A 27,861-nucleotide genomic window follows, 5' to 3' on the forward strand; every position below is an offset into this window, starting at 1 on the left:
CGAACGAGAAGCCCGAGGTCCTCTGATCTTTCGCAGGCGCTGATGATTCGGCACTTGGCTTTGCGGCTGCTCTATCGCCTGCTTGTGCCTCAAGAGATGATTCGCCCTCCGGTTTACCCTCCGACTTGGTAGACTGGGACGGCTCCAGCTCTGCGGTCTTCGCGTCATCGATCTTGTATGGCAGGGCTTCTGCGCTTTCATTTCCTGCTTCCTCTTTCGCCACATTAGCTTCCTCCTTGGCTGTTCGTGATGATCCATCCTTCAGATTTCCCTGGCTCTCACGGTCCTTTTCGATCTCTGGCGGTCCTGAACGATGTGCATCATTCACTTTGTCTTCGGACGTTGCATCAGAGTCGACCAATGTGCTCGTAGCAGCGGCAGGGATTGTCTCAGGTACAGATTCCTTCTCTGACACAGCTTTGTCGGGCTCAGCAGCCGGAGAGGCAGCCGGTGAAGCATCTTTGCTAGCTTCAGGTTCACTGCTTGGCTGACCGAAGCTGAAGGCAGCCTTAGCGGCTGGCTGTTGGCCAGCAAGACCGAAAGAGGGCGTGCTTGCCTTTGCGTCCGGGGCAGCCTTCTTCTCGTCCGGCGCATCTGGCTTCTGAGTACTTGCGGGCTGACTAAAGCTGAAGGACGATGCTGGTGACTTGGCTGCTGGGGCGAACGAGAAGGCGGGAGGGGCTGAAGCAAGGGCTTCTGCCTTTGGCTCCTGAGGGGCAGGTGAAGGCGAAGCGGCGGCCTTTTCGCTTTCTCCTAGCATGCCGCCGAGCCCACCAAAGCCAAAGGAACCACCATCGGCTGCTCCTGAATCATCAGCAGCGTCCATCTGCTCAGCTGGGTCTGCTCTGGTAATAGGCTTAGCCTTGACTGGTTGACCAAAGGTCGGCGTGGTCTGAGTAGGTGTACCAAATGAACCGCCTGAGCCGAAAATTGAGCTTGATGCAGGACTGCCAGCCGCTTTGGAGCCAAAGCCGTTCGTTGCGCCACCTCCAAAGGCACCGAAGCCGCCTGTCGACGTTGACGCAGGACTAGCGCTGCCGAAGACGCTACCTCCTTCGCCAGTCTTCTTGGCTGCCAAGCTGCCAAAGCTGCTACTGCCTCCAAATGAGCCAAAGGCCGATCCGCCAGTAGGTGTGCCAGGCGAGGAAGCAGCAGCCACACTGGTACTGCCGAACACGCTCGCAGGCTTGCTGCCGAGGGCAGCAGGCTGGCCGAATGCTGAGGCCTTCTGGCCGAACCCAGATGACTGACCGAACCCTGACGTTTGGCCAAAGCCAGACGACGATCCGAAGGCAGATGGCGCAGCAGTGTTGCTCGTGCTGGGAGTGGCAGGCTTGCCAAATGAGCTGGTCTGCCCGAAGCCTGCAAAGCCTGACGGCGTGCTAGAAGATGCCGAGCCAAAGGCAGAGGGAGATCCGAATGTCTTCGCACTTGTAGAAGGCGTTGATGGTGCTGCAGGCTGACTTCCGAAAGCACTTGGCTTACCGAAGGCCGAAGAAGCAGGCGAACCGAAGACAGAGGGAGAGGAGGTACCAAAGGCGGAAGGGGTAGCAGCAGCTCCAAAAGCCGAAGGATTACCGAAAGATGAGCTGCCAAAGGATGAGCTACCAAACGTGGCTGCCGCTGGGGCCGTCGTGCCGGGCTGGGCAAATGCATTTGACGATGAGCTTTGCACGCTGTCTTTGCTACTCGATGCAGTGGCAGCAGAGGAGCCGAAGCCAGCAAAGCCCGAAGTCGAGGTCTGCGCCTGGCCGAAAGTGGCCGGGATTGGCGTCGATGGCTTTGGCGTAGACGCTGCCTGCGCTGTGGCTGTAGAGCTTGTTGTACCGTCTCCTACGGCAGACATACCGGGATAGCCTCCCGCGGCAGCTTCGGTAAGATTCAAGATGAACCAAGCGCCAAGAATACCATCAGAGTTGAGCAGCCACAGGCGCGGCGGGGTATAGGGCATCTTCTTGTTTTCGTCCTCTCCCCTCGCGGCGGCTCTAGGATCTGTCGGCCTCTCACGATCCTCGTCTTCTCCTCGAGGGAGAGAGAGATCAAGCGCCAGGCCGAGAGGAGCCGTGTCAGACTCGTTATCCACAGAGGAGAAGGGTAATGTCGGCCGCGATGTCTCTTCCAATTCGAGAGCTTCCCAGCCTTGTTCACCGTCTTCCTTGCGAGCCAGGAGACCCACATCAGTACTAGGAGCGCTAGCCATGAATACGGCGTTCCTGAAGGGAGACCATGCCTTTATGTGGCAGAGATACCGTTTGGGCCGGAGGCGAGTGAGTCCAAATGCAGGAGACGGATCGCTGAGAGCCGAGTGCGTGAGTGAACCGTCGGGCGACCGCGATAGCGCAAAGACATAGTCGTCGTGGGGAGGATCTTCACTCTCATCCGCCGAGACTGCTGGCGTGTTGTAAGCGACGATGAAGGCATCATTTTCGATCCAGAAGAGATCAGATACGTAGGATTCTGGTTGCAGATCATCGCTCTGAGGTCGCGGAAGCCTGGCCTTGATGGTTCCATCGTCTGGAGAGACTTGTACCAATTGGCCGCTGCTAAGCCCTAAAGCAAGCTGCTTGCCCTTGACAGACCAGCAAGCGGCTGTGATGAAATCTGAGCCGATATCGAGGGGCAGTGGCACAGTAGCCGAGCTGTTCAGGTCGATCATGAAAGGCTTCGCCGTATGAGTCTGCCCTTCCGAGACTAGCAGAAAGACGTAATTGACATAAGCCGAAGGGTTGGGCAAGAGAGAGTGACATGAAGAGCCAGTGAGGGGCGGTTGTATTGTGGCAGCAGGATCGAGCTGATAAGCTCTCAGCTGTTCCAATTTCCATACGACCACAGTGGCATTCTCTAGAGCTGCTACTATGCAACTGTCCGCGTGAGCAAACTTCACAGAGACGATTGTCGCTCCATTTGGACTGTTCAGCTTCCTCCAGGGTTCCTTGAGCTCTGGTTTGTCCCCCTTGGCAGACTCTCTTAACAGCCTCCGGAGCTCCTTTGTCTCATGGACGAGAATAGCTGTAGCAGGTGCGCTGCTGCTACTGCTGCTTCCTGAGGCAGCGCCAATAGCGACGAGCCCATTCGTATCCGAGATAGCTAGCAGGTCTGCTGTCTGAGAGGTCGATGGAAGGGATATGGGAGGACATATCCGTAGGAATTGCTTGGACTCGGTGGAAAGGATGGGGAGCAGAAGATCGGCGGCGAGGGACTCTCCTCCTTGTACCAGCATCGATGGAGGCGATGCCATGACGGTACGAGGTCGAGCAAGCTCCCGGAGAGGTGAGAGATGCCGAGTCTGTACAGCCAGAGGGAAGTTGTGGGAGGATGAGTAGCTGCTGCCTCTTTGGAGGATGGACGAGGAAGATCTGGTGTGCGTCTGTGCCTCTCCTGTCTGCCATGCTGCCTCCGCTCCGCCTTCCGCGCATGGCCCCGCCTGTGCCAGGCCATTTGTGCCTCGACGCGACTTGTGCGACTCCCTTTCCGTCAAGACCTTCTGGCTGTTGCTGCTGCTGCTACTCACACTTCCTCTTCCCTCTGCTCACCCCCTCTACACATCGCAGCTGACGGCACAGCCACCCGGAGTAGTGCTGCTGTCGCTGGCTTGTGGGTAACATTCATCGAAGCAGCGTCATCTCTAAGCGTCCGGGCAGGCTGTCACGATGCAGGCTTCAGACCGGAACAGCGCCGACGCGACTTCGGCGCTCGTCCCACAAAATGGCGCTGGACCATCGACCTCCCGAATCGATCCCGTGAGGCCCACGGCCGCAGAGAGTAGCCGTCCCAATGTCTTCTGGATAGCAGACAGCGAAGCTCCAGATGGTCGGCGGCCAATGAAGCTCCATCTGCCGCTCTATCTGCCGGATCGTGCCGCGTTGCGTACGCAGGTCAATCGTCATGGAGGTATCGAGGAGCGAGTTGCTAAGAGCGACGTCATCATCATCGACACCGAAACACCTCTGAACAGTTCCAAGTCTCGCGAGCTATTTCGGCAAGCCAGAGGACTCCCTCGGCCCTTGCCTTGCGTAGCTGTGGCCTGGATCACAGACTCCATCAGGGCAGGCGTTGCGCAGAATGTGAGAAACGCAGTGTATGACCCGATACACCTCCTGGAGGAACTGGACAAGAAGGAAGAAAGAAAGAGGCGTGTTCAAGAGGTCAATGATCTTCGGCAGGCTGCCATGATGAGAAGTGAAGTGCTGAGAAATCCTGGAGCAGCAGACCTGCACGAGGTCGTCAGGCTACCTGGGTGAGTAAGGCTGCATAGGGAGTATTCTCGACATACGCTTTGTCCATCTCACTTATCATCTCTCTCCTCTCAATTCCCCCGCTCTGATGTTATGCAGTAAGAACATGTACAACACTCTCGATCAGCACAACATCGTGGAGCATCTCGCTGTTACGAAGCAGAGGTGGGCAGGAAGTAAGGTCTCCGAGGAGCTTGTAGCCAAGTACGGCCGACATACACGGTACTCTTACCAATCGTACCTACGCGATAATCTCGAGAAGGGTGCTCTACTGCGACTCCGAGCTGAGGAGTACATGCGGACGGGTGAAAATCCGATCAAGATTACACCTCGTCTCCGGATGGTCGGTGGCAGTGGTCACCATGTGGGGGATTCGCATTCCAATGCAGCTCCACCTCCCAGGCAGACCGTAGCCGTTCGTGAACACAATGGTCAGGACGATGGCGGCTTTGAGGACGACAACGAGGGCGAGGAAGAAGATGATCCGATCATGAACAGCTCGGGCGAGCCGTCTGGACGCACGCAAAGACCTCCGGGTACCATAAATTCAGACTCTTCAGCAAGCAACGGTAGGCTGAACCACTTGGGCGCTTTTGCCCCTCGAGGCAACCTCAGAGGCTATCGGCCGCACGGCACGATCAGTCACCTCGACGAGGAGATGCAGCGGCGCAGAGAGGAGGCAGAACAGGAACTCCAAGCGGAGGAAGAAGCTAGGCTTGCAGAGGTCCAGGAACGTGAGGAGAGCAGGCCTGCTGATGCCTCCGAGGACGAGGATGAGGAGGCACAATCCCAGGCTCAAGACGAAGAAGGCTCAGAGAACCAACAGGAGCACGAAGATCCTGGTGCTGCCGATGAAGCAGAAGAGTCTCGCTTTTCGCCTTCAGACAAGCATCTTTTGGCCATGATGGTTATGAACGTGCTCAAGAGAGCCATTCACGAAGGGACACTCTCCGAAGATGACATCGATGGCGAGGGTGACGCAGCGCTCGGATATCTCGAGAGCCGTGCGACGATGGAGAAAGGCCAACGCCTCTGGCACACCATCGAAACGAAGCATCCACATCACTCTGCCGACCAGTGGGCTGATCACTACTGGAGATGGATCGGACGATACATCGAAGCCGCCAAAATAATCATGTTGGAGGGGCTGGAAGACGTCGCTACTCAGCAGCTGCAAGCTACTCAGGATCCCGCAGGCGACAACGCTGGCGGCGAGAGCCAGGCAGTGACGGAAGATGAGGTTTCTGCAGCCGCACAAGAGGAGAATGCCATAGTGGGAAGCAACGGCCTGGGGGACAGCCATCAACAGCATGATACAGGCAATCTAGTGACAGCATCGCTTAATCAGGCCGCGTCAGGGCTTCAAGGCCTACTCCAGGAAGCTCTCGACGACTATCTGGAAGAGGAGGAGCTAGACGAGCTCGAACGCTCTCGCATAGAGACAGATGCTGGAGAAGTGTCTGCTCTGGTCGAGACTGAGATTCCAGAGGTTGGCCCTGATGCTCAGCATGAAGCTGTCGACCTTGCAGTCGAGACTGACGGCGAACGCGAGCTGTCTGGTTCTCAGCTGCTGCATACAGCAGACGAAGATCAGCGCGCTAGACACCATGACGCCAAGGTCAACATGAGAGCGCATTTGTATGGCAGGGAGGCAGAAGCGGAGCAACAATACGAAGACGATGACGGGCGGCTCTCGCCCACTGAGGAAGCTTTAGCTCTTGCAGAAGGGCAAGTCTCTCGGGATTCTGCTCAGCAGATCAGGACGCCATCCGGCAACAAGCGTCGGCGAGATGACTCTGAGGAGATCGTGGAAGCGCCACGCCAGCGTCGCATATCATCCAATGCCGCCATTCGAGCCGCCGAGGCAGCCGCCCATCCGACGAGTGCCGCGGCCGAAACCGCGGCGGTGACTCCGGCTCGCGTTGATCGCAGCCATGCTTCATCATCCGGCATCCCTACGGTTGGCAGTCATGCCAAGATCAAATACCTCGACCTATCCAAGGACGAAGTAGACCTTGAGCAAGGGGAGACAGAGAGTGTTGAGGATGGCAGCGATGTATCCCAGAGCCAGATCATGCAGCCTAGACAGTCAAGTGTGGCTCAAGGCAAGCGACGTCAAACAGAGGAACGACCGCGTGGCATTCTCCGTGTGCAGGACAGCCGCTCGCGCAGGATTCACTCTACGCCTCTGGCCGAACAGCCGTCCCGAAGGCCAGTGGAAGTCTACGAGGATACAGCTCCTGGAAGACCATCTTCTTCTCGCCAAATTCGACGTCCCTCGTCCAGAGAGTACGCCTCGCCCTCTGCAGACGACTCTCGCCTGAGCCTTAGTCGCGGCTCTGCCTCCCGCTCCCGTTCCGGGGGACTCGAAAAGGAAGCGGCCAAGCTGGCTCTCCAGCAAAAGTGTATTCGCTTGGCGAGTAAATACGGTTTCTCCTCCACGAGGCAGGTCTACCCCTTCGTTTCTGCCGCCGGACTGGACACGGTCAAGGGTGAAGCGCTAATCGTGCGGCGCTTCGATGTCCTTGCGGAAGAGTATGGCGTGCAGAGGGATCTTGTCATCGAGTATGTGCGCGAGGCGGATGGGTCTGTGGAGCAGGCGGAAAAATTCTTGCGGCTGGCAGAGATGAGTAGGAGTAGGGCTAGCGCCAGCGCGAGTGGAAGTGCCGGTCGTGGTACTGGTAGGGTGGCGGACAGGAGTGCACGACGAAGTGGCGCTGGTGGTGGTGGTGGTGGTGGTCAGGGGCGACGACGTGCAGAGCGAGAGGTAGAGGAGGAGGCTTCGTACAGTGAAGAGGACGACAGGCTTGTTATGGGAGAAGAGGAGGAAGAACCGAAGCAGGAGGAGGTCGAAGAGCAGCCCCCGATGAAGCGTCTCAGGCGCAGATTTTGAGCTGAGGTCACGAAGGACAGTACTGCTTTAAGGGCATCGATACCAATGATACCTATTTGCTTCTCACACTAGACTAGGCGAAAGCAGTCGACACGCATTGGATACGCAGAGTAAAGCTACAACAACAACAACCGATTCTCTCTTTCAATCACTTTCCCCCTTCAGAGGTAAACCTTGACACTCCCAGCATCAGTAACCACACTGGACGACCCCTTTTTGCTCCACCCATCCTCCCTCTCAATCCAAACCTCTCCTTCAATAAGTCCCCCCGCAGGCCTCTTACGGTCCACGGTCGTCTTGCATCTCTTGACCTGATCATCCACAGACATATGGATCGATCCAGCTCCAGACGCGAGATGGAAGGTCCCTTGGTAGTTGGGCGCGTGCTGAACCTCGGTCGTGCCCGCGCGGGAGGCAACATCAGAGTGTAGCTCGACGGAGGGGTGCTGTTCGGTGTAGCGTACGTGCACCGAGCCGGCATTACTGCGTGCCATGACATGAGGGGAGGATTGCTCATAGGAGTCTTCGTCTGCTGTGGAGCGGAAGGAGGAAGTTTGCTTGCCGGGCAGGAGCACCTCGACTCGAACGGAGCCGGCGCTGGCGTATAGATCGAGCTTGTCGATGACCCGGTAGGTGCCGTCGATGCTCCCTGCGTTGGCTTTGACCTTGACGCTGTCTGCCTTGATCTGCGAGCGTGTTCCGCTGTGATGAATGCCACCCGCAGAGGATAGAAGGGAGACGTTACTGAGGGCCTCGATGTACTTGGGGAGCGATGAAGGGTTCAGAGGATCATTGGTAAGTCAGTGCTACAGTGCTACTTCGGCGAGCGCTTCATAGGGTGTAGTGCAACTCACATTGAACCTGATGGATCCGGCTCGAGTTTCCAATGCGACAGAGTCAGGAACTCGTGCTGAGTATTCTTTGCTGACCTCCCACGAGAGGGATCCAGAGCGTGACTTGACTTCTATGTTCGGTAGTTGAAGCGCAGCTTTGCCAAGGAGGCTGTGGTCTGCCTTGGGTGGTAGTCGCAAGTGGATGTACACATCAATAGCCCACTGATCGTACATCCCAGACCCACGAGGGTCGTCCCATCCATAGACTGCAACGCCTTTGGCCCGTCGATTGTTCTGCGCGAGTTCACCGACCCAAAGTGCATCCCTTACAGAGGTGTGGTGATAGATGACCTCGACCCCCACGCGGACTTCGTTCTTGCCGGCAAGGGAAGGATCCACAATGGTCTGGACGAGGTTCTGATCGGTACTTTTCATTGAATGGACGAATAGAGCCTCTACCGCTGAGGTGTAGGGCAGACTGAAGTTAGCCACCGAGGAGTACCAGGGTTGCTCATCGACGGTCCCCTTGTGGGAGTGCCTTCCATAGTGGGGTACCTCTACAGGCGAGGACCACTGAGCCTGATGGCCCGGCCGGCCTTCTTCAGCGGGAGGCTGAGCAGATCTACCTGGGAAGTGCATCTGGTCCGTTCCGCTCGAGGAGTGGCCGAAGAGGAGAGAACAGAGAGCGAGTAGGATTACTGCAAGGATGAGAGCGCCGAAGAATCGACGGCTTGGTCTGGAGTGCTTCGTGGAAGGTGCAAGCGGCTGGGAGGCGGAATGGTATGCGGGGGGTGCAAGATCGACTGCCTCTGGGTCGTCTCGGTATGGTGTCTGGTCTACAGTCATAGCAGGTGGAGTGGGTTGGCTTTGGCCTTGCTCTTCGTCAGGGGGCTGGGGAGTTGTCTTTTTGCCAAGCACGACCATTGCGAAGAAGAAGTGAGTGCACTTGAAGGGATCTTAGCTTGTGTGGAGTGCTGAGTCGTGTAGGTGAGAGCAACGGATATGTGATGTGCCTGCAAAGGAAGCAATCGATTGCGTACCTGGCAGAAGATGGTTACCATCACACCTGACGCAGACTGAGCGGAGCCACTGTCGACGATAAGCTGCCAGGCACAGGGCACTCTGCCCCGGAGATCTCTCACGCCAAGGCTGCACGGGCCCACGAGGGCCACTGAGCCGACTGAGCCGACTCAGCGCTCACTCCGTCTGCGAGGCCATTGCGGGGAAGGAAGGGCAGTTGTGGGGGGCGGGGCAAAGCTCAAGGATTCATACTGAGCCTGGTGACTTGCTCACAGCAGCCACCACGAAGATCCTGGACGCAAATAGGAAGAAGCAGTGAAGATTGGCGTGCATCTCAGCCAACCCCGCCATACCTTTCCTACCTCGCGCAGCAGTACGTCCTCGATCCTTACGGCAACTTCTTCCTCGAGCCTCTTCAGCAGCACAAGACCATGATCATCGATGCAGCTAACAATCATTCCGCCGCGGTGGCATCGGCGACCCAAAGAGCATCGCCGCATACGACGTATCGGCCAATGCGCGCCTAGTCGCGCAGGTCGGATGAAAACTGGGCAGCGTCATATGCCCTTCCTTTCCTTGGGAGGCGATCAGGACGCCTATGAACACACTTCCTGCGAATCGATTTAGATGCCGGCATGATCTCCTAAGCACAGCATGCTTTGGTCTTCACCCATGCATGTGAGTGGGTTGTGGAGAGAGGTTAGAGCGGGCGAACCTCAGTGTGAGTCTGACCTCGAAGAGAAGGCAGGCGTGTGTGTGTGTGTTTGCATCTGATTGCCTCGGCAGAGCGGACTTGCTGGTCTTGATGCAGGCGTGTGTGTGACTGGAATGTTGCGCCCCGCCCTGCCTCACGCGCCACACGCGCCAGGAATCAACAACACCATGCACGCCGCACGGAGGCTTACCCTCGAGGCATAGCGCCATGAATCTCGCACCCACCGCTTGCGAGGCAAGCATTGAAAAGGAAGCACAAGCACTAGATCAGTATTGCTCCGCCCATGGCGTCCCAAAGCCAAGAAGTCTGTGCGATTCGGCACAGGGCTGCGCTGATCTGTCGGCAGCCGCCCCCCCTCTCTTCGTCCTACGGCCAAAGCCCCTAGCCCCTCGACTGTCTGCTTGCCTTGCCGGTCTGTGACTGTCCCATTCTCTTCTTTTCCTCTCCTAGTCTCTCCATACATACCACTCCCAAGCTCTCACTCCTCACTGCTCTCATACAAACACTCCACGCTCCTTCTTTGGTACCATCTTTGACCACCGTCCTTTCTCTAGTATCATCATCAGCTATCCAGCCGTGTCGCTCCACCTTCACCTCAACCCCAAGTCCTGCTAAAGATGCAATTCTCAATCATCGCTTCCGCCCTTCTGGCCCTTGCCTCATCGCCAGCTCTGGCTACTCTCTACTTCACAAACCCTATCTCGTGAGTCTTTTGGAAATGCACAGGGAACATCACCTTCTGTCTACTGACGTGATCCTCAACGTGCCTTCTTCCTTCCCTGCAGGTCCTCAAACGAAGACGGTGGTAGCACTTTCCGCATCAAGTGGGAGGACAAGGGCTCGCCTGCCCTCTCCAGCTGGGGAGGAATTAACCTCTACCTCGCAACCGGTGACACAAGCACTCAATACAAGCTCGACACGATCGCTTCCGACCTCTCCACCAGCAGGACTTCTTACAAGTACAAGGTCCCCGCCAACGTGGGTCCTTCCGGAACCTACTACTTCATTCGCGCCGAGTCCACCAAGACTGCAGCCAATGGCACCGCCAACGACCTTGCCTTTTCTGCCAAGTTCAAGCTCGAACAAATGACCGGGACCTTCAATTCTACTGTCCTCTCTGCAGCAAAGGCAGCCGCAACCGTTGATGCCAGCTCTGCGTCCACTGCTGCCTCGTCTGCTGCCGGCTCTGCAACGTCGTCCTCCTCGAAGATGAGCACTGTTGCTAGTGGATCTAGCACATCAGCCAGCACTGCCACCACCAGCGGTACCGCTGCTCAGAACAATGCAGCCAACTCCACCAGTGGAGCAGAGGGACTCTTTGCACCTCAACGCGTAGTCATGGGAGCTCTGGGAGCCGTCGCCGCTGGAGTTGCTGTGCTACTCTGAGCATCTGACGAGGTCGCCTCGAAGATAGGAATCAGGAGGCCAGGGGCCCCTTTCTCCTTTCCTCTCAGTCCCTTTACTTTTGTACGACTACCTCTTCTCTCCCATCGCCCGCGCAAGCCTAGTGGCCGGGAAGGAGAGAAATGATGATGGCCCAAGCAGAGCAGCTCTAGTGATAGCTCTCCTTGTTGCTCTCTACGAGCCTTTGGTCCTCTAGACTACTGCGTGTACTTTGCTTCGACAGCACCCCTTCGATTTTCCATGTGACCCACTTCTTGCATTTGCCTCCTGTCCCGTTTCTTTCGTCCTGCTCAATCTCAATCTCAGCTTCCATGGACAGCGTTTCCTGGATGAATTGCCTTTTGTATGCTTACTCTGAGTGACTGATTTCTAAGATTGCAGCTCGGGCAGGACAAATTCGCCAGTGGAAGCATCGCGCCTGATCTCCTCCTTGAAGACGAACTCCTTGGCGGGGTAAATGGCCTGAAGAAGAGCAGGGAGCAGAGCAGCAGGCCGGCGTCGGTCAGCCCTCCGCTCATCTCACTTGCGCACTTTCTCATCCGCTCCAACTTCCTTTGGAGAAGGCAGCTCTCACTCACCCCATACACATGCGCAAATACGCTGCCCGCCGCCGGGTCCCACTGCAATTTCCTCTTTCCCTGCATGTCCTCTTCAAGCTGCTGCCGCCTAGCCCCGCACAGCCAGAGGGAGTCTCCTACCCCGCTCGCAGATGAGAAGAAGCGCTGCAGTGTTCCGGGAAGTTGTGAGGAGGTGGAGAGGTGGATGAACTTGTCTGTGAGCTGTTTGAGTGCGAGAGGAGAGAGAGAGAGGGTTACCAGCTGACGTTTAGCTGAGAGGGAAGGAGAACATTGACTTACATCGATTGACGCTCCGAGCCATTCTTCCTCTTCTCCTTCTGGGAGAGATTGATAGTCGGAAGGGGTGAGGATCTTGTAAAGCATCGTTGCACTGCGAGCAGGAGGAGTGGGAAGGGGGTTGGGCAAGGTCACTTCAGGAGCTACCCTCGGCGCAAGCGCTCATCTGCAGCGGGACGTGAGAGATACCTACGACTTGGGGTCCACTTGGCCCGAGGACGATGAGGAGCTCATGATTTGCAGTCACTTCGGTGGCGCGAGGTGAAGGAGAGGAAGATGGACGGGAAGACGGGAAGAAGTCAGGTAGCGGAAAGCTCGGGTATCTAGACCTTCGAGAGGCGGAAGCGAGCAGGCCAATTGACTAAAGCGAGAGCAGCACCTCCACTCTTAGCGTCAGATAACTCAGGAAAGCAGATGTGAGCAAAGGGACAGTAAGAAAGTGATGCGATGTGTATTCTAAAAGATATGATGCAGACAGACGACAAGTATGTCTGTCAAGAGACGTCCATCCCTGCTTGGAGTCTCTAAAGGTGACCGATTCTATCCGTCTTCCATGCGTCCGCCCCCATGCTCCGGCTCGCTCAAACATTGATGCCGTGGATCAAGTCCGCGCACCTCTCAGCAACCATCAGCACCGTCAGCATAGGGTTGGCGGTCGGCAACGTAGGCAGGACGGAGGCGTCACAGATCCTGATGTTCTTCAATCCCTTAATCTTCAGGTCCTTCTGGTCTACCACGATCATCGGGTCTTGAGGGCTGCCCATGGTGCAGGTGGAGGCACAGTGGTACACAGTGTGTGCCACGCTCCGTGCGTACTGGGACAGCTCCTCGTCCGTCTGGATTGCCGGTCCAGGAGCGACCTCCTCGATGAGGTGCTCCTTGAAGGGAGACTGCCGTGCGATCTTCCTTGCCCACTTCATACCCGCCACGAGAATCTTGGCATCGTAGCCATTCTTGTCCTCAAAGTACTTGAAGTCCAGCAGAGGCTTGTCGGCCGGGTCAGCAGAGGCCAGAGAGAGCTTGCCCCTACCTTGAGAACGAGTGATGTTGGGGGTCATGCAGATGGCGTGCTCTGGACGACGGAACCCCTCGCGCTCAGTGTTGTCGGCAAAGGGAGTCTGGTAGATGTGGAACATGAGATCGGGACCATTGTGCGGGTGCATCTCGGCCTCCTTTGGCAGAACACGCAGGAAGAGACCAGCATCGGACAACATCGTCGTCTCGGTCGGAGTGTCCTTTGTAGACCACATGATAATGCTCTCTGGGTGGTCCTGCAAGTTCCAGCCAACACCAGGCAGGTCCAAACGACACTTGAGGCCCAGCTTCTCCAAGTCAGCCTTGGGTCCGACTTCAGAGTGCAGCAGCAGACGCGGGGTGTCTACTGCACCAGCACACAAAATCACTTCCTTCCGTGCGGTAAGCGTCTTCTCCAGTCCAGCTGAGGTCCGCACAGCAACACCCTTGACCTTGAGAGGGTCGGCCTCGTCGTATACAAGCTTCTGGGTCCAAGTCTCGAGGAAAAGGTGGAGATTGTTCCGACGATAAGGACCGTGCGGCATGATTGGGTGGAGGTAAGCAGTGGAAGCGGAAGATCGACCGCCGGTGGCCGGGTCGTACGAGATGTGGAAGAACCCACATGCCTTGTCGAAAGCACCTCCGTGGACAATGGCACCGTTCATGTCGTCCATGATGGGGGCGCCGGTGACGGAGCTCGATGCCTGCACCCAGTCCTTTGCGACCTGGTTGCGGTGCTGAGGAGCGACGGGCACGATGTTCATCTTCAGACGGTCACCATAAGGCTGAATCTTCTTGCTGTGCCAGTCAGGGCATCCGAGCTTCTCAGCCCAGATGTCCAGGTCCTCGTTGAAGGGTCGGAAAGAGATGAGGGTGTTGTGTGAAGAGCAGCCGCCCAGCACTCGAGCGCGAGAGTGACGAATGTGCGAGTTGCCCATTGGCTGCTCAGTGGTCGGGTAGTCGTAGTCGAGCTCAGACCCCAGGAGCTCGAGCCAACGCTTGAGGTCCAGGACTCGGTCCTCGCCGACATCAGTGGGGCCTCCCTCGACGACGGCGACGGTGACATTAGAATCTTCCGTCAGTCTGTTGGCGAGGACAGCTCCAGCTGTACCACCACCGACGATGATATAGTCGAATTCAGTGTTGCCAGTGGGGAGCAGGTGAGAAGCCAAATTGACCAGACGTTGGCGCGCCGAGGGCTTCTGGGTTGTAGATTGCTCATTGGACGCCTGTCCGTAAGCTGCCGACTTGGGCGGGACCTTGGCGTTAGAAGGAGGAGGGGTCATGGTAGTCTAACGCAGCTGGGTCGGGGAGGCAAAGGACGTGGTGAGAAGGTGACAAAAGGGGGCGGACGATCTACCAAGCTGGGGTAGAAGAAGAGGAAGAGGAAGTAGGAGGCGAGGGAGGCACAAGAGAAATGAGGAGGCGGGAAGGGGGAGGGCGGCCGAGGTTATCGTGTGCCTTTCAGCTTAAGAATCCCCCGCGGGACCACCAACTCAATTCTAGGGCGGACCACACCACGCACCACGCCCGCATCTTGGCGAGCCATGGCTGGGCCCGCAACCGGGGAGCGGGTAGTCGCCACTTTTTACCCCCAGTTGGCCCGGGGGATCAGCCGAACTCCTCGCCCTCCCGCCCGAGGCTCATCTCCTCCGCCCCCCCGGGCCAGAGCCGAGCTGAGCCGAGCCCGCTTCCCGTGCCGTGGCAAAAAAAAGGCAAGGAGGCGCAAGTCACAGTGGAGATATTCATCCTCGGTTATTGGGGACGTCGTCAGAAGCGCGAGGCTGGGGGATCGTAGATTACAAGAGCTGGCCAGTAGCCACAATGTGTTGCTGTTCTCCAACAATAGTGCGAGTAAGCGCACTTCGATGGAATTTTTCTGGCCGGCTGTCTAAGCTGCTGTGGCAGGGGCTCCAGTCCACTCGATGATGCTTGGTAGGCCAGCCTTCATCTCCTTTGTACCAGCTGGGAATGGCAAGGCATCAATACCCTCGGGCAGCGCCTCTGCACCCTCCAAGCCTTGCTTCTTGTTCTTCTTGGCCGCCTTCCATACCAGCGACCTTCTCGCATCCGTCACCTCCACCACACCTCCATCCGGACCAGGCAATGGGCCCTTCACCAAGATCAGCTCGCGATCCAGGTCCACCCTCAGTACCTTGAGATTGTGTACCGTAGCCCTCTTTCCTCCCATTCTTCCTGCCATCTTTTGACCAGGCCAGACTCGCGATGGATCACTGTTTTGACCAGTCGAACCATGCGAACGATGAGAGATAGAGACACCGTGCGATGCTCGCAGACCGTGGAAGCCGTGACGCTTCATGGCACCCTGGAAACCCTTGCCCCGCGCTGTACACGAGACGTCGACATCTTGACCTGGGACAAAGTGAGCTGCAGAGAGCGTCGTACCTGTCAAATGAAGAGGGAAGGGTAAAGTGAGCTGCTTGAAGCAGTAGATTCACAATCTTGCAGAGTATGCTAGACAAACTTACCCAAAGGTAAAAGAGCATCTCTGGTGATCTTGAACTCCTTGAGCACCCTCTTCTTCGTCTTGATACCAGCCTTTGCCAAGTGACCCTTGACACTCTTGCCGATGCCTATCCGACTCGTCACCTCTCCAGCAGCAATCTGAAGTGCAGTGTAAGGAGCGAGCTTTGGAATCTTCATCGGCTGACCCTTCTCATCGTCGGTTGGGTGTGGCTTAGTAGGGGGAAAGCCTATGTGCGCTGACACTTGGCAGTCATCGATCTGCAAGACAGTGCATGGCACGGCCTGACCAGTGGGTAGAAAGTAGGTGACCATTCCACGCTTGCGAGCAATAAGTCCCACCCGACGAGACTGTGAGGTCCATGTGGCAGATGGAGCAGCAGCGGGCACTCCTTCGACGGCCGCAGGTGCTGGAACAATGGGCTCGGCAGCTTCTGTGGCGAGCCGCGTGGGAGACGTGGTGGTAAATCTCCGAGCAGACGATGGGTTCGAGCAGGATGGTCGCGAAGAAGGTCCTGCGATTGGGGCAGCGCGGATGGCTCTAGGAGTGCCAGCTAGCCCGAGTCTCGCAAATGCAGACAGTAGCTCTGGGGTCTGGCGCGGGATGATGGCGAGCCTCGTCATGTCTGCTACAAGAGAGGCGCCCTTTGTCGGTATCCAGTGGTGATCGATGATGGGCCGAGCTGAGGATGAGGATGAGGCTCAGGCGATGCGAAGATGTGTGAGGCCTTGCATTGCGCGGTCGGTCGGTGCGTCGGCGTCTCCGCCTCCCGCCGCCCTTCGCGACTGGCGATTGTTGCAAAGGCGATTCATTTCAACCTTCCGACAGACGCACACCTCCTCGACAACTCAAGGCCTGACACCACCTACCACATCGCGGCCCCACACCACGTCGCCCACCACATCTGCTTGGCCTAGAGAGTAGCTTCTTTCACCTGGTCTCGGAGCCAAAGCTTCGCCTCGCCATCCTCCTCTTGTAAGAGATTGCCGCTCCAGCCGGACCTGCCGATCAAGCCGAAGGAGGGTCTCGGATTGCGTCTCCTGCTCCTTCCGGTGAAGTCAGAAAGCCTCACTGTCGAGAGTAGTGAAGCCGGCGTGCCGCGTCAATTCTTCCAGCGGCTCTCGCTCTCCTTGTCACGCCATCGCCCTTGACAGTGATACTCCATCTGGCTCGTGGAGCGCCGTTACCATGCCTCGCTACTCCCTTGGCGGTACCCCCGCTGCCGCCGCTGCTAGTGTTCCGTCTGGCGTACCCTCTGCCTCGACCTCAAATGGCAACACTTACGACAAGGCGTACAGCGATGCCTTCACTGCCAATTTGACCAAGCTCAGACGGACTTGGAAGTTTGCTGCCGTCTGCCAATTCCTCTTCACCTTCGAAGAGGCCTTTGGCATGAGTGGCTTCAAGTCCGCAACTCTCGAGCACGATCTAGCGGCTTCTACGTACGAGGTCATTCCCGACCTCATGAGGCGGCTGCTCTATACTCTCACACTCGATGGTAAGGTCACCAATGAGAATTGGCAAGAGTACCTACGAGACCAATATGCTTATCGTCTAGCGGAAGACGGCCTCCCAAACCCGCTCGGTTCTCCGGAGGATTTGAAGCAATGGGAAGACTTCTCTCTCGCGTCGAAGGTACGGAGCCTTTATGACATTTGCGAATGGCAGATGGCAGATCCGGAGCGGTTCCGGAAGCTTGTACGCAACGAGGAAGACGCAGAGAATTGGCGGATATACCCAATCGGTTGGGACGCCCAGGAGAACACGTACTGGCTCTTCGATGATAATCGCCTCTGGGTACAACATCCGCCCCCGCCTCCGCCGCCCAAAGCAAAGAAAGCACGTCCGGCCAAGAAAGGCTCAAAGCGAGCCAAAGCCGAAGCGGCTGCCGCAAAGAAGAAGGCAAAGGCGGAGCAGGAGAAGGCAAAACGCGAAAAGGCTGCTGCCGCTCGCAAGACCGGCAAGCGGGTAGCTAGTGCTAGTGGACCTCTCGCAGGAGATACACCAAACAAGCGGACAAGGCTGGGGCGAGCATCCCTTTCTGCATCGAGCCCGAATGCCAGCGCCGCCTATTCACCGCCCCGAAGTTCGAGACGCCTCAGAGGTCAAGATAGCGATGGATGGGAGCCAATCCCAGCTGACCTTCTTGCAGAGGTAAATGCAGCAGATGACAGCAAGGTCGACCCAGCTGGCGATGACGATGAGTCAGAACTATCTGAGCCTCCGGACGAAGTAGAGGAAGGAGACCTGACTATGAGAACGGAGGCCGACGAATCAGTAGATGAAAGCAAGATGGACATAGATCAGCCGTCCAGCCTCCCAAAGTCAGGAGAGGACGATGAAGAGACTTGGCTAGAGTTCGAGACTATCGCCATCACTCGAGCCGAGTGGGAGGTCCTGGGGGCGCGCTTCGCCAAGAGCAAACATCCAGACGAGAAGGCTTTGCATAAGATCCTGTCGACCGACATTGTCCCTCGAGTCCTAGAGGATATTGCGGAGGCCGAAAAGGCTGCCGCTCTGGAGGCAGCTCTGGCAGCAAGGAAGAGATCATCTCGCATTGCCATGAAGGAGTCAGAGAGGGAAGAGAGGGAGAGGGAAGCTGAAGCAAAAGCGAAGATGGAGGAGAGAATGCGACTCATTCGTCAGGAAGAAGCCGAGAAACGTGCCAAGGAGGATGAGGCACTCGAGGAAGAGAAGAAGCGAGAAGAGAGGGCGCGCGAGAAGGAGGAGAGGTTGCGAGGCCGTGAAGAGAGGGCCAGAGAAAGGGAAAGAGAGGCCGAGGCGAAGGCGATCCGGGAGATTGAGGAGCGGGAGAGGCGAGAGAAGATGAGAGAGATGAGGAAGCGGAAGAGGGAGATGATTGCTTCTGGAGAACTACAGGAAGACGAGTCTGAGTCTCAGGCCAAGGACGAGGGAGGAGAAGATCAAGATGAAGACTGGGAGTTGGGGTGAGTATATAGAAGTCCTGCAGGAGGTCACGAGCCTTGCCGCTGACCATCAGACACCTTCTCTTTGTCCACGAACAGCTGCGAGATCTGCCACAAGTCCGGTCGGAATCCGGAGCTCGGTCCTGATGAGCAGATCGTCTGCTGCGAGTCCTGCCTCGTCTGGCAACATACCAAGTGCTGGGACGACTTCGATGCCTGGTTGACTCAGCCACCTCGCAATTGGGATGAAGAAGACTTCTTCTGCACGAAATGCAGTGCCAGGCGGGAGCCAGACAGAATCAATAGAGATGAGATTGCGGGCAAGATTGATGCCTTCAGACTTGCCAGAGGCTTGGTAATTGCAGAGGTAAAGGTGGAGTCGGACGCGCAGCCCGAGACGGACTCGCGCCCGGTCGCTGAGCCTCCTACACTGTCTGACAAAGTGCAACTGAACGGATCCGGTACGATGGAGTCTCCGGCTGTTGAAGTGCAACAGCCTCAACCACCGCAGATGCAACCTCAGCAGATCCAAGCTCTGCAACCACTGCCGCCTTCACAGCTATCGGCACCCGCTCCTTCGGCTTCAGGTGACGGCTCATCAGGTGACGGCTCATCAGCGCCGATGAACGGCCTGCCTTCCAGTCCTGCTGAACGGAACACCTTCAATGCCAATGGATCTACAAAGGCCCAAGAGCCTGCTCAGGCTCAACCTGCTCGGACCCACGATAACTCCATGGGGCCTCCGACTAGCCAATTCCGTAGCCCGTCCATGTCCTCTGCTGCACCAGTGAGGCCCGGCGCAGTCAACCCCGTCCCTGTGACTTCTCAGTCTCCTGGTCAGTCCGCTGCTCCCCCGGCCAGATTCGCCAGCTTTGGTCCTGATGGTAATGTGATGATGTCGAGCCCCAGCGAGGGTCCACGCACTGTTGCGCAAGCGACACAATCGGTGGCCTCTCCACCTCAATCTCCCTCACACAGCTTTACGGGTTCTGCGCCATCTGTGGAGGGTCAGACTTCGTCACCTGGCCCCTTGGCTAGTCCCAAACTGCAGGTCTCCGGCAATGGCAATAGCAACGGAGCTGCTCGCAGCTCCAAGAACGCAGGAGCTGCCGGCTCATTCCCTATCCGCCGACCCAACAGCTCCGTAGCTCGGTCTCCCTTGTCCGGGCCCTCGATCTCGCCCGGCAGCAACGGTGGACCTCCGCCTATGAGCCTAGGAGAAGCCTTGACGGGCAGTGGCACCATCGGTTCGAATAGTATGAGGGGCGTCAGCCCTAGTCCCAGCGGGGGCTCAGGGCGGAGTTTAGGTCCGCTACCAAGGTTCAACAGCGGAGCTAGCGATGGCACGCCTCTCGCTGCGACGGCCATCTCAAGCTCTTCACAAGGTTCTGTTAGCACCAATGCGATCAACGGAAACTTGCACAAGAACCTCGCTGCCAGCCAACCGCACGGAGTCGCACCCACACCCAGTGTTCAAACGGGCCCCACGCCTTCTCCAATCGCTCGACCGCCCCCACCGGGTGCACCCACGAGCGGGATTGGCGCCGTATCTCCCACTCCATCTCCTGCCGGGAAAGACGTCGGCATCGGCAAGGGAGAAAGCGGCGATCGATCCAGCAGTCCGGGTCCTCGCCAAGGCTCATTGGCGGAGGGCAAGGTCATCCCGGCCGTGGATGCGCACGGCAATCAAGCAGTGAATCCGTGACCGACTTTCCCGAGCCTTTGTTCACCCCGCTCACTTGCTCATGTCTGTTTGCGAGTGGAGGACGGAGCTAAGCCACTTGGGAAAATTCCATTATTATCTTTGCTTTCGTCATTGTCTACGAATGGACGTTTGGGGGAATTCGAGGTACACTGGGCCACGTCTGTGTGATTGTTGTCGTCGCTGCATAGATCCCGCGCCTCTAGTGGTGAGGGCGAGCGTCGGCATGCGAACTTTATGTCAGCACAGCCTCCCCGAAATTCCGTCCGCATACCATCTCTCCCAAACACCTTTCCGCAACGTCCGAGTGGAGACACACGGCGCGACGCGCTAAGGTTGGACCGGATGCGCCGGTCTGCTCAACAACGGAATCGTCCAAAGTGGCGGTGTGCTCGATCAATGGCAGGTAGCGCTAAAAATCTCCGCACGTTCGGTGTAGAGAGCGGAGTGATCCGTACGAGAAGGCGGGCAAACATGTCGATTTCGGGAGAATCAGGCAATGACCGGCAGTCTGGTAGATGGCTCCCGTGTCCTCTGCTCGTTGTTGCGATGGCTGGTTCGCCGGTGCATCTCGGGGCTTCCTGCTCGATGGTCTCACCAGAAGGCCGTGGAAAGGTCTTAGTGTGGGTGAATCTCGCCCAAGCGAAGTATGGTAACGCGCTTGACAGCCAGCAGGATGCATGAGAATGCTGCAATCGACGAGTCAAACACAGGGCGGCTGACAAGTGTGGCGTGGTGCCAGAAGAGTTCCGACGAGGGTCCAAGGCGCGACTGCCAAGCTTGATCCGCTTCTATGCCGACCTCTACGCCACGCGCATTAGGCTCGCATCGCTCCGCTTTCGGCTCTTGAAGCACTCGCAGCCAAAACGCTCCGACGCCTCGGGGCTACCGACTGTCCATTGGAGCGGAGGTATGCAACGCCAATGTCAGCTTGCCCATCTACACAGCTCCACAGCTCCACGCACCCGCGGCCTAAGGAAAAAAAGGGCCGATCGTGCCTGCAGGCTGCTAAGGCGAGCACGTAACAGCATTGACAAAGGAACATCGATTCCCTCCGTCGCTTCGGGTCCACCCAGTCACCGGGGACCATCGCTTAGTGGTGGATGGTGTGGCCTTGACCCACGACATTTGCCCGCAGACCTTGCCTTTAGGCTTTCTAACCATCATTGTCCTCTACCACATTCCTCTCACCTCTTCGTACCGAGCGTTGCTCTCGTTCTTCGACTTGGGGCAGACGAGGCACTACTCAACCTCACGATCCGCGCTCGCACCCTGTGTTGGTGCACGCTCCTCCTAATCTACACCCGTCATCGTCTGCTGCGTCCCGCGTGATGGACACCACCGAGGCGCTCGGCCGGCAGAGCATGACTGCATCTCCGAGCAGGGTGCTGTCCCCTCGAGACTTCGGTAAACCTGTATTACGTCGGCCTCAATCGAGCGGCCGCATCGCGCCCATTTCGCCAAAGAGTGCACGAGCGCGCCCTCGGACACTGCCCAAGGTCACGTCCACGCTGGACTCGGCTCCTCCTGTACAGGAGCCCTTACCGGTACCTTCCTCTGTCAGGGTTGCAGCCTGGTGCAGTACCGTGGGAACTTCTTGCTCGTATGACAATCCCGATTTCGCGCATAGGAGAAGGGCGCAATGCTCTAGAAAATTATCCTCCGACACATTCGGCCGTAGAGACTCGGACAGTGAAGACTGTCCGTATCCCACTCGTCATTATGAAGATGAAGATGGCGCGGAGATGAGACAGTCGCTGTCCGCTTCAACCTACGATTCCGGAGACGAGAAAGGCGCTCCATCTGGCAAACAAAGAAGCTCAAACGGCGGATTCAACGCCAGCCAGAGCACACCTCCCACTCCCCAGACAGCGGCATGGCGTAAAGAGGCTGACGAGGAATGGGAAGCTCGCTTCGACAGAAAGTTTAGATCGTCGTCACAGCATCTGTCTCCAAGGGCTAGTCTGCTAAACGCTGCAAGCACAGTCCACGAGAAAGGCAGCAGTCCCAAGGGGTCAACAGGCGTCTCTACATCGTCAGCACCTCTTTTCAAGGTTCACAACCCTTTCTCTGACAAGACAGTAACAAGAGAGATGAAGGTGACTGGCTCTGCTGGTGTACCCAACAGCTCGTCCTCCTACTTTCCTTCTCACGACCACTGGCGCCGCTCTTTGCCTCACAACAATGACAGCGGAGCAACACATTCCGAGTCCTGGAACGCCTGGAGAGATCTTGGCGCGGGACATCGGGTAAGCATAGGCGGTAGCTCTAGGGGTCACCCTGAAGTGTCCGGCTCGACTGTCTCCAGGAACAACAGCATGGTCAGCTCTACCAGCTCCTCCAGCCGCGTCCACCTATCACATCGTACCAGCAGTAACAATTTCCTCGTCAGTCTCATTGGGCGAGATCTCAGCAGTCATTCGGCCAACTCGGCAGATGCTAGCGGAACCACTTCGGGGTCCGTGCTGCCTAAAGGCGATCTCAAGCACCTTCTGAGACGAAGTTCGAAGCTGTCGAGGCCTCCAAGCACTGAGGGCCTCGTTCAACAGGGGAAGAATGGTGCAACAGAGCGCTGCGAGGGCAAAGGCTCACCCCTCAAGACAGCTTTCCCCAGGCCAGAAGAGTCTCCGAGGGCTACCACAGCACCGTTCATGCCAGCCAAGGCCAAGCGAAGGATGTCAATGCCTTCTCGTCAGGGCCAATATAGGCCTGCGATTTCCAACGGCATGGTGACATCATTCGTAGGTGACCATGCCCCCTCTACTTCGACGTCCTATAGACGTGACCGAGCACCGTCTGTTCATAGGTATGCATCCGGACCGTCGTCATCAAGTACCACAGCCGACGTCATTCCAGCCGCAGGGACCGGTGACGCCAAGGTTCATTCGCAGAAAGCTGCTCCATCATCGGTCTCGATCAATCGTGTCCCCACCAACTCTGACTCGACTAGCAGCACTCACCGCCCTCGCAGTCGGTCTGACGCCGAGGTCCATCGTAGCGACGCACTGACAACGACCTACCCGCAGTATTCTGCGTCCGTCTACCGAAGGGTCTTCGTTCCACCGGCACAGATGGACCCCCATGATGAGGAGCAGCACGCAGGATCCGAAGTCAGCGCGGGAGAAGAGTCCCGTGAGACCGAGCAAGTCGTCAGCAAGAACGTTGACGTCTTGACGCAAGAGCGGCGCGAACGCGTGGAGAAGCCCTCTTCCCTAGGTGAAGCAGCTACGCCAGACGTGCCCACAGAGTTGATTCAGAACGCGCCAGTGATGGCGCCGTCGCGTTCAATTTCTCGCGAGAAAGACGACGCGACGCTTATGTGCCGAACAAGCAGCTCCCGAAGCTCTCGCACAATGGCTTCTGCGGGTGCCCTTCTCAGTCCGACCAAGCTGCTGAGGCGTCTTGCCTCGCGCGACGGTCTGTCCAGTAGCAGTAGCAATCGTGGCCAAGGTTCTTCGCTGGATGCGATGCATCTTGTCAGTCACTCACCTAGCAGACAAGTTCGACTACCGAAGCCAGAGGACAAGACGATGGGGGACCGAAGCCCTGCCGACAGCACCTCAACCGGCCAATCTGTAGAGACGATCCGGGGAAAGCCGCTCTCCCGACCGAAGACTGCGCCAGCAGAGTCAGAAGCTCCCACGCGCAGTCGACGACCCAGTCTCATTTGGACTGGCCACTCGGCTTCTGTCTCGCCAAGTGACCCAGCGCAGCTGGCCGGCCCTGATGGCAGGCAATTGCTGGAAGGAGTGCCCACAAGGTCTCACTCGTCAATTGGACGAGAACAATCACAGACCCTGGAGACAGCACCTTCGTCATTAGGACTATACATGACGTCTTCTGACAGAACAAGTACTCTGGGCGATGTCCCACCTCTGGACAGCACCAGCAGCAGCGAAAGTGCATCGTTGGACTGTAGTCCCTACTCTGCTGTCAGCTGCGGTCTTCCTTCCCCATTCTCACCCTCAGAGGAGGCGCGCATAGTTCAGCCAGCGCTTATAGCAGAAGCAGAAGCAAACGACGAGGAAGGGAGGAGCGCCTCGCCACTCTACCGCCCTCCGACTCAGTCATTGTACCAGCGCAGACGATCCTCAACGCTATCTGCTGCGGGGGGAGTTGGTATAACAAAGCCTCTGTCGCTCTTCCTTGACTCTACTCGCAAAGAAGCTGGAGAGTCAGAGGTAGGGATGACGGGCCTTTACAACACCGTTCCGGCGCTACGTGTCGATATGGATGTGCGATCCAGCTCAGGCTTACGACCAGTTTCTCCGAGTCCAGCGTTGGCCCTCTCCCCCCCTTCCTCGCTACATAGCGGATCTCCTGGCTCTTCACCAAATGGACAAGGTGTCCATACCCCTGCGCCGCCCCGTCCGCCCAGAAGAAATGTTGCAGCGGTTCGTCCGATGTCGTACTTCGGCGTTGCGGGAACTACGCCGAACGGTCAGCCTGCATTGACCCCACCATCCCCTGCCAATTCAGGTAACATCCTTCTGGGGTCTGCAGGCGCCAAGGCTCCACATGCTTGGGAAGGACAAGGCCAGCTCAGCGGCAGAGGTGCGCACCGTAGTGCTAGTCCTGGAAAGAATACTTCGACTACCCGAGCACGCATTGAGAAGTTCTTTGGTGGAGGTATGAGCACTGGAAAGGCGAACGCATTCAAGGGTGCAACGCCACCGTAGACAGAGAAGAAAGAGGAGCTCGAGCCTCTGCCACGTAGAGAAGTCGGCTACTTATCAATACCCACCGACGACTTCATGCATACCGTTGCGACTGATCATAGACAGAAACCTTTCGTCTGTTCATCTTTACTCTTTCCCCTTGTGTATATCAGATTCCACTCTTTAATTATACCTATAATCGCATCGCACCACCTCACATTCTGCTGCGCCGATACAAAGTGCGTGTGTTCTTCTTGAAGTGTGAAAGACATTGATTGATAGGAGAACGATCGGCAGCTCAAGCAGAACTGAGAAGTTGGATCGGAGAACAGATCAGATTCACCTTGCCCCGTCCATTAGGCGGTGATGTCGAGCTTGCTCATCATCCCCTTCACCTTGCCCATCATCCCGGTCTTCTCCTTGGGCTGCCTGTAACCTTGATCATCGTCGTAACCCTTTCCGCCACCTCCACCGCCCCGCAGATTGTTGATCTTGCCCTTTACCTTGGCGACGGGGCCCGCATTGTCTCCACCACCTCCTCCTCCTCCGCGCAAGCCATTGATCCTACCCTTGATCTTGGAAACGGGACCTCCCCCGTCTTCATTGCCATAGTCTGCCACATCTTCATTGTTATGATCGTAGTACCTATCCTGCCCACCGCCATTGCGGCCACGCGATTGACGGTAGTTGTTTTGATCTTGACCGCCCCTGCGTCCGTACCCACCGCCTCCACGAGTACGACCGCCACCGTTGTAGTAAGGAACCTCTTCGTCCTCTTCCGCGTAGTAGCGGTCATAATCGTCACCCTCGCCGTAGCCGCCGTCTCCATCTTCATCCTCGTAGTATTGATCATTGTAGGAGCGCTCGTTCCTGCTGGTCGGTAGAGCTGGAAAAGAAGAAGCGCATAAGGTTCGGTGTTTACGCAGTCAGCAGTGGGTCTACGACCGTCATTTGCTCTTCCAGAGCACAACAAGAGCAATACTCACGATTCCAGTCGGGCACGTCGTTCTTCCTCCTATCGCTGCGATCATACCTTGTAGGGCCATTTGGCTCGGGGACATTGGACATCAAGTACGATGGAGGGGCTGGGGCCCTGCGTGACTTCTGGGTAGACTGACGCTTGCGAGAAGCCCTTTCTCTGCCACCCCGATCGTCGTAGTCGCGATCGCGATCCCGCAATTCCCTGTCACGAGTTCGCCTAGATTCTTTCTCACGAGGGTAGCCGAGGCCAGTGTCGCGAGAGCTGTAGCGGCGGTCACTTTCCCGACGCGGACGTCGCTGCTCCCTCTCTCGCTCACGGTAGGGGTCCGACTCGCGTCTCCTGCTAGACCGATGCTTGATCGGATCGGAATCCCGCCCGTATGAATCTCCTGCAACCATACCAAGGTCGCGTCTGCTGCTTCGTCTGCGGCGTCTCTCGGCCTCATCGTCGTCTCTGTAGGCGCGCCTCTCCTGCGGACGCTGATACGATTCCCGTGGTCGAGCCATCGACCTACGCACATCTCCGCTGCGTCTGTCTCGACCATCCCCTCCCCTCCGTGCAGCACCGCTCCTTCGCCTGCCAACGAGAGTGGAGGAATCGTCTTCCTCATCGTCCTCCGGATAGTAGCGCGGGTCTGAGTGATAGTGCCCTCCGAAGTAGCCGTCTGCTGCGCCAGGTGCATCCGCTGCATATCTGGCATCATAGGTACCCTGTCCAAGGTTCCTAGTGCTCTGACGCCGCAAATCCCGCTTTGACTGGGTAGCGCGAGGATATCCGCCTCCTCGGTCATCCATAGCGTAAGGATCCTGGAGATCTCGGCGACTGCGAGTGGGTGCGAGGCTCCTGCGTGACTTTCTGCGATCAGCATAGTCATAAGGGCTCTCTTCTTCCCTCTCGTAGGGATCACCACCGTAGACCTGGCGCGTTGAGCGTCTCTGCCGAGAGGCTGGGTCTGGCTGTTGATAGACGTCACGCCTGCTTGTAGGCTGACCAGACGCTCTTCCACTTCTTCGCCTCTGCTGCTGGGGCGCCAGATCAGATTCGCCGGCATAGGCACGTCTGTTACGAGATACCGGACCTGGTTGCGAATAGAGCAAAGAAGACAATGCTGTAAGTACCCTCCCCTCCACTTCGAACCTTGGCGGCGTGCAAGATCATGCTCTCACCCAAGTGTCCGACATCATCGTCCTCGCTCATCTCATCGTAGTCGTCATAGACACCATTCTCACTTTCCTCCTCCACCTCGGAATAGAAAGGAGAGCCACGGCGCCTCCTGGAGGAGCGCTCCCGGGTAGCCATTGTGTAAGACTATTGTCAGAGGGGGGATAGGAAGGAAACACAGGGTGCCCGGTAGGATGTGGGGCACGGAAGGGACGGCAAGGGAGAGGAAAGATTGGAAGAAGTAGGAGGGCGTCTAGTGCAGAATGCGGGGCAGATCGTACTTAAGAGGCGAAGGACTGAGGCAGGGCACCGGGCAGATCCCACTACGAGAGATCATGACGCCGTTGGGGCAGGCACCCAGGCAGCGACTAGGCTGCTTTGGTCCGATTGACTGATTAGAGGTGCAAGGGAGCCCAGCGGCCTCTTGAGGGTGCTGTGGCTGCTCAATGCATCCATCGTCTTCATTTGTCTGAGCCTCCAAGTCGTCCTTTCACGCCTTGCCTGCTGCAGCCTCATGTCGGCGGGACAGCTCTTCGCACTCCAACTGCCCCTCCTCTCTGTTCCCCCGCGATGCCTTCCTTTTTTCTTGCCGGTCTTGCAGCACTGACGATGCGCCTGGCATTGCATTGCGTCGGCTCAGTGGCCCTCCCACGACCCTTGGTCTGGTTGCCGAGGTGCGGTACTCCGCGCCTCCTCTTCGTTGCTGCACCCTGACTGCACTCCGCCCTCGCCTACACCGCCCAGCCCTCGATCCCCACACGACCTTCACCTCGCCTGGTCAATCCGAACCCTCGGCTCGATATGGACCCTCGACGAGAGATGAGACAGTCACCGAGACGAACGCTGCCTCACACCCAGTAGCTAGAGAGATCATTTCGGACGGACGGAGGCAAAGGGCGCAGTAAAGGCGCATATGAAATGAAGCAAATGAGCAAGTTCGGATGTCTCACTTGAGCCTGGCGTATCGAAAAATGTCTC

General features: G+C 57.4%; 9 protein-coding genes across 9 annotated transcripts; 4 read left to right on the plus strand and 5 right to left on the minus strand.

Moving 5' to 3' along the window:
* Positions 1 to 3,821: 3,821 nt before the first annotated feature.
* On the plus strand, positions 3,822 to 7,128 carry BCV69DRAFT_294463 (hypothetical protein; the record flags this gene model as incomplete). Its single annotated transcript, XM_025493872.1, has 2 exons — positions 3,822 to 4,237; positions 4,335 to 7,128. 2 exons carry the CDS (start codon positions 3,822 to 3,824, stop codon positions 7,126 to 7,128), a joined length of 3,210 nt encoding a protein of 1,069 aa, XP_025346895.1.
* An 80-nt stretch (positions 7,129 to 7,208) lies between these two features.
* Positions 7,209 to 8,475, minus strand: BCV69DRAFT_31184 (hypothetical protein). Its single transcript, XM_025494884.1, has 3 exons — positions 8,212 to 8,475; positions 7,983 to 8,071; positions 7,209 to 7,889 (listed from the first exon to the last, which is right to left on the minus strand). Exons 1-3 carry the CDS (start codon positions 8,282 to 8,284, stop codon positions 7,290 to 7,292), a joined length of 762 nt encoding a protein of 253 aa, XP_025346896.1. The 5' UTR covers positions 8,285 to 8,475; the 3' UTR covers positions 7,209 to 7,289.
* A 1,608-nt stretch (positions 8,476 to 10,083) lies between these two features.
* On the plus strand, positions 10,084 to 11,242 carry BCV69DRAFT_31392 (hypothetical protein). Its single transcript, XM_025495070.1, has 2 exons — positions 10,084 to 10,399; positions 10,482 to 11,242. The coding sequence occupies exons 1-2, from the start codon at positions 10,314 to 10,316 to the stop codon at positions 11,080 to 11,082; spliced, it is 687 nt and encodes a 228-aa protein (XP_025346897.1). The 5' UTR covers positions 10,084 to 10,313; the 3' UTR covers positions 11,083 to 11,242.
* A 227-nt stretch (positions 11,243 to 11,469) lies between these two features.
* Positions 11,470 to 12,188, minus strand: BCV69DRAFT_300046 (hypothetical protein; the record flags this gene model as incomplete). Its single annotated transcript, XM_025494419.1, has 4 exons — positions 11,470 to 11,562; positions 11,679 to 11,879; positions 11,958 to 12,048; positions 12,148 to 12,188. The coding sequence occupies 4 exons, from the start codon at positions 12,186 to 12,188 to the stop codon at positions 11,470 to 11,472; spliced, it is 426 nt and encodes a 141-aa protein (XP_025346898.1).
* A 50-nt stretch (positions 12,189 to 12,238) lies between these two features.
* BCV69DRAFT_31217 (alcohol oxidase) lies at positions 12,239 to 14,556 on the minus strand. The gene has a single exon (XM_025494903.1). The coding sequence runs from the start codon at positions 14,252 to 14,254 to the stop codon at positions 12,536 to 12,538; it is 1,719 nt and encodes a 572-aa protein (XP_025346899.1). The 5' UTR covers positions 14,255 to 14,556; the 3' UTR covers positions 12,239 to 12,535.
* A 303-nt stretch (positions 14,557 to 14,859) lies between these two features.
* On the minus strand, positions 14,860 to 16,076 carry BCV69DRAFT_250570 (translation protein; the record flags this gene model as incomplete). Its single annotated transcript, XM_025490388.1, has 2 exons — positions 14,860 to 15,374; positions 15,458 to 16,076. 2 exons carry the CDS (start codon positions 16,074 to 16,076, stop codon positions 14,860 to 14,862), a joined length of 1,134 nt encoding a protein of 377 aa, XP_025346900.1.
* A 565-nt stretch (positions 16,077 to 16,641) lies between these two features.
* BCV69DRAFT_300049 (hypothetical protein) lies at positions 16,642 to 20,085 on the plus strand (the record flags this gene model as incomplete). The annotated part of the gene is made up of 2 exons (XM_025494420.1): positions 16,642 to 18,401; positions 18,480 to 20,085. The coding sequence occupies 2 exons, from the start codon at positions 16,642 to 16,644 to the stop codon at positions 20,083 to 20,085; spliced, it is 3,366 nt and encodes a 1,121-aa protein (XP_025346901.1).
* A 1,361-nt stretch (positions 20,086 to 21,446) lies between these two features.
* Positions 21,447 to 24,761, plus strand: BCV69DRAFT_300050 (hypothetical protein; the record flags this gene model as incomplete). Its single annotated transcript, XM_025494421.1, has 1 exon — positions 21,447 to 24,761. One exon carries the CDS (start codon positions 21,447 to 21,449, stop codon positions 24,759 to 24,761), a length of 3,315 nt encoding a protein of 1,104 aa, XP_025346902.1.
* A 226-nt stretch (positions 24,762 to 24,987) lies between these two features.
* BCV69DRAFT_283846 (hypothetical protein) lies at positions 24,988 to 27,329 on the minus strand. Its single transcript, XM_025492837.1, has 3 exons — positions 26,889 to 27,329; positions 25,727 to 26,800; positions 24,988 to 25,626 (listed from the first exon to the last, which is right to left on the minus strand). The coding sequence occupies exons 1-3, from the start codon at positions 27,019 to 27,021 to the stop codon at positions 25,097 to 25,099; spliced, it is 1,737 nt and encodes a 578-aa protein (XP_025346903.1). The 5' UTR covers positions 27,022 to 27,329; the 3' UTR covers positions 24,988 to 25,096.
* Between the last annotated feature and the right edge of the window lie 532 nt (positions 27,330 to 27,861).

Source organism: Pseudomicrostroma glucosiphilum, assembly GCF_003144135.1.
Source record: "Pseudomicrostroma glucosiphilum strain MCA 4718 unplaced genomic scaffold BCV69scaffold_10, whole genome shotgun sequence".
In the NCBI taxonomy this organism is placed as follows: domain Eukaryota; kingdom Fungi; phylum Basidiomycota; class Exobasidiomycetes; order Microstromatales; family Microstromataceae; genus Microstroma; species Microstroma glucosiphilum.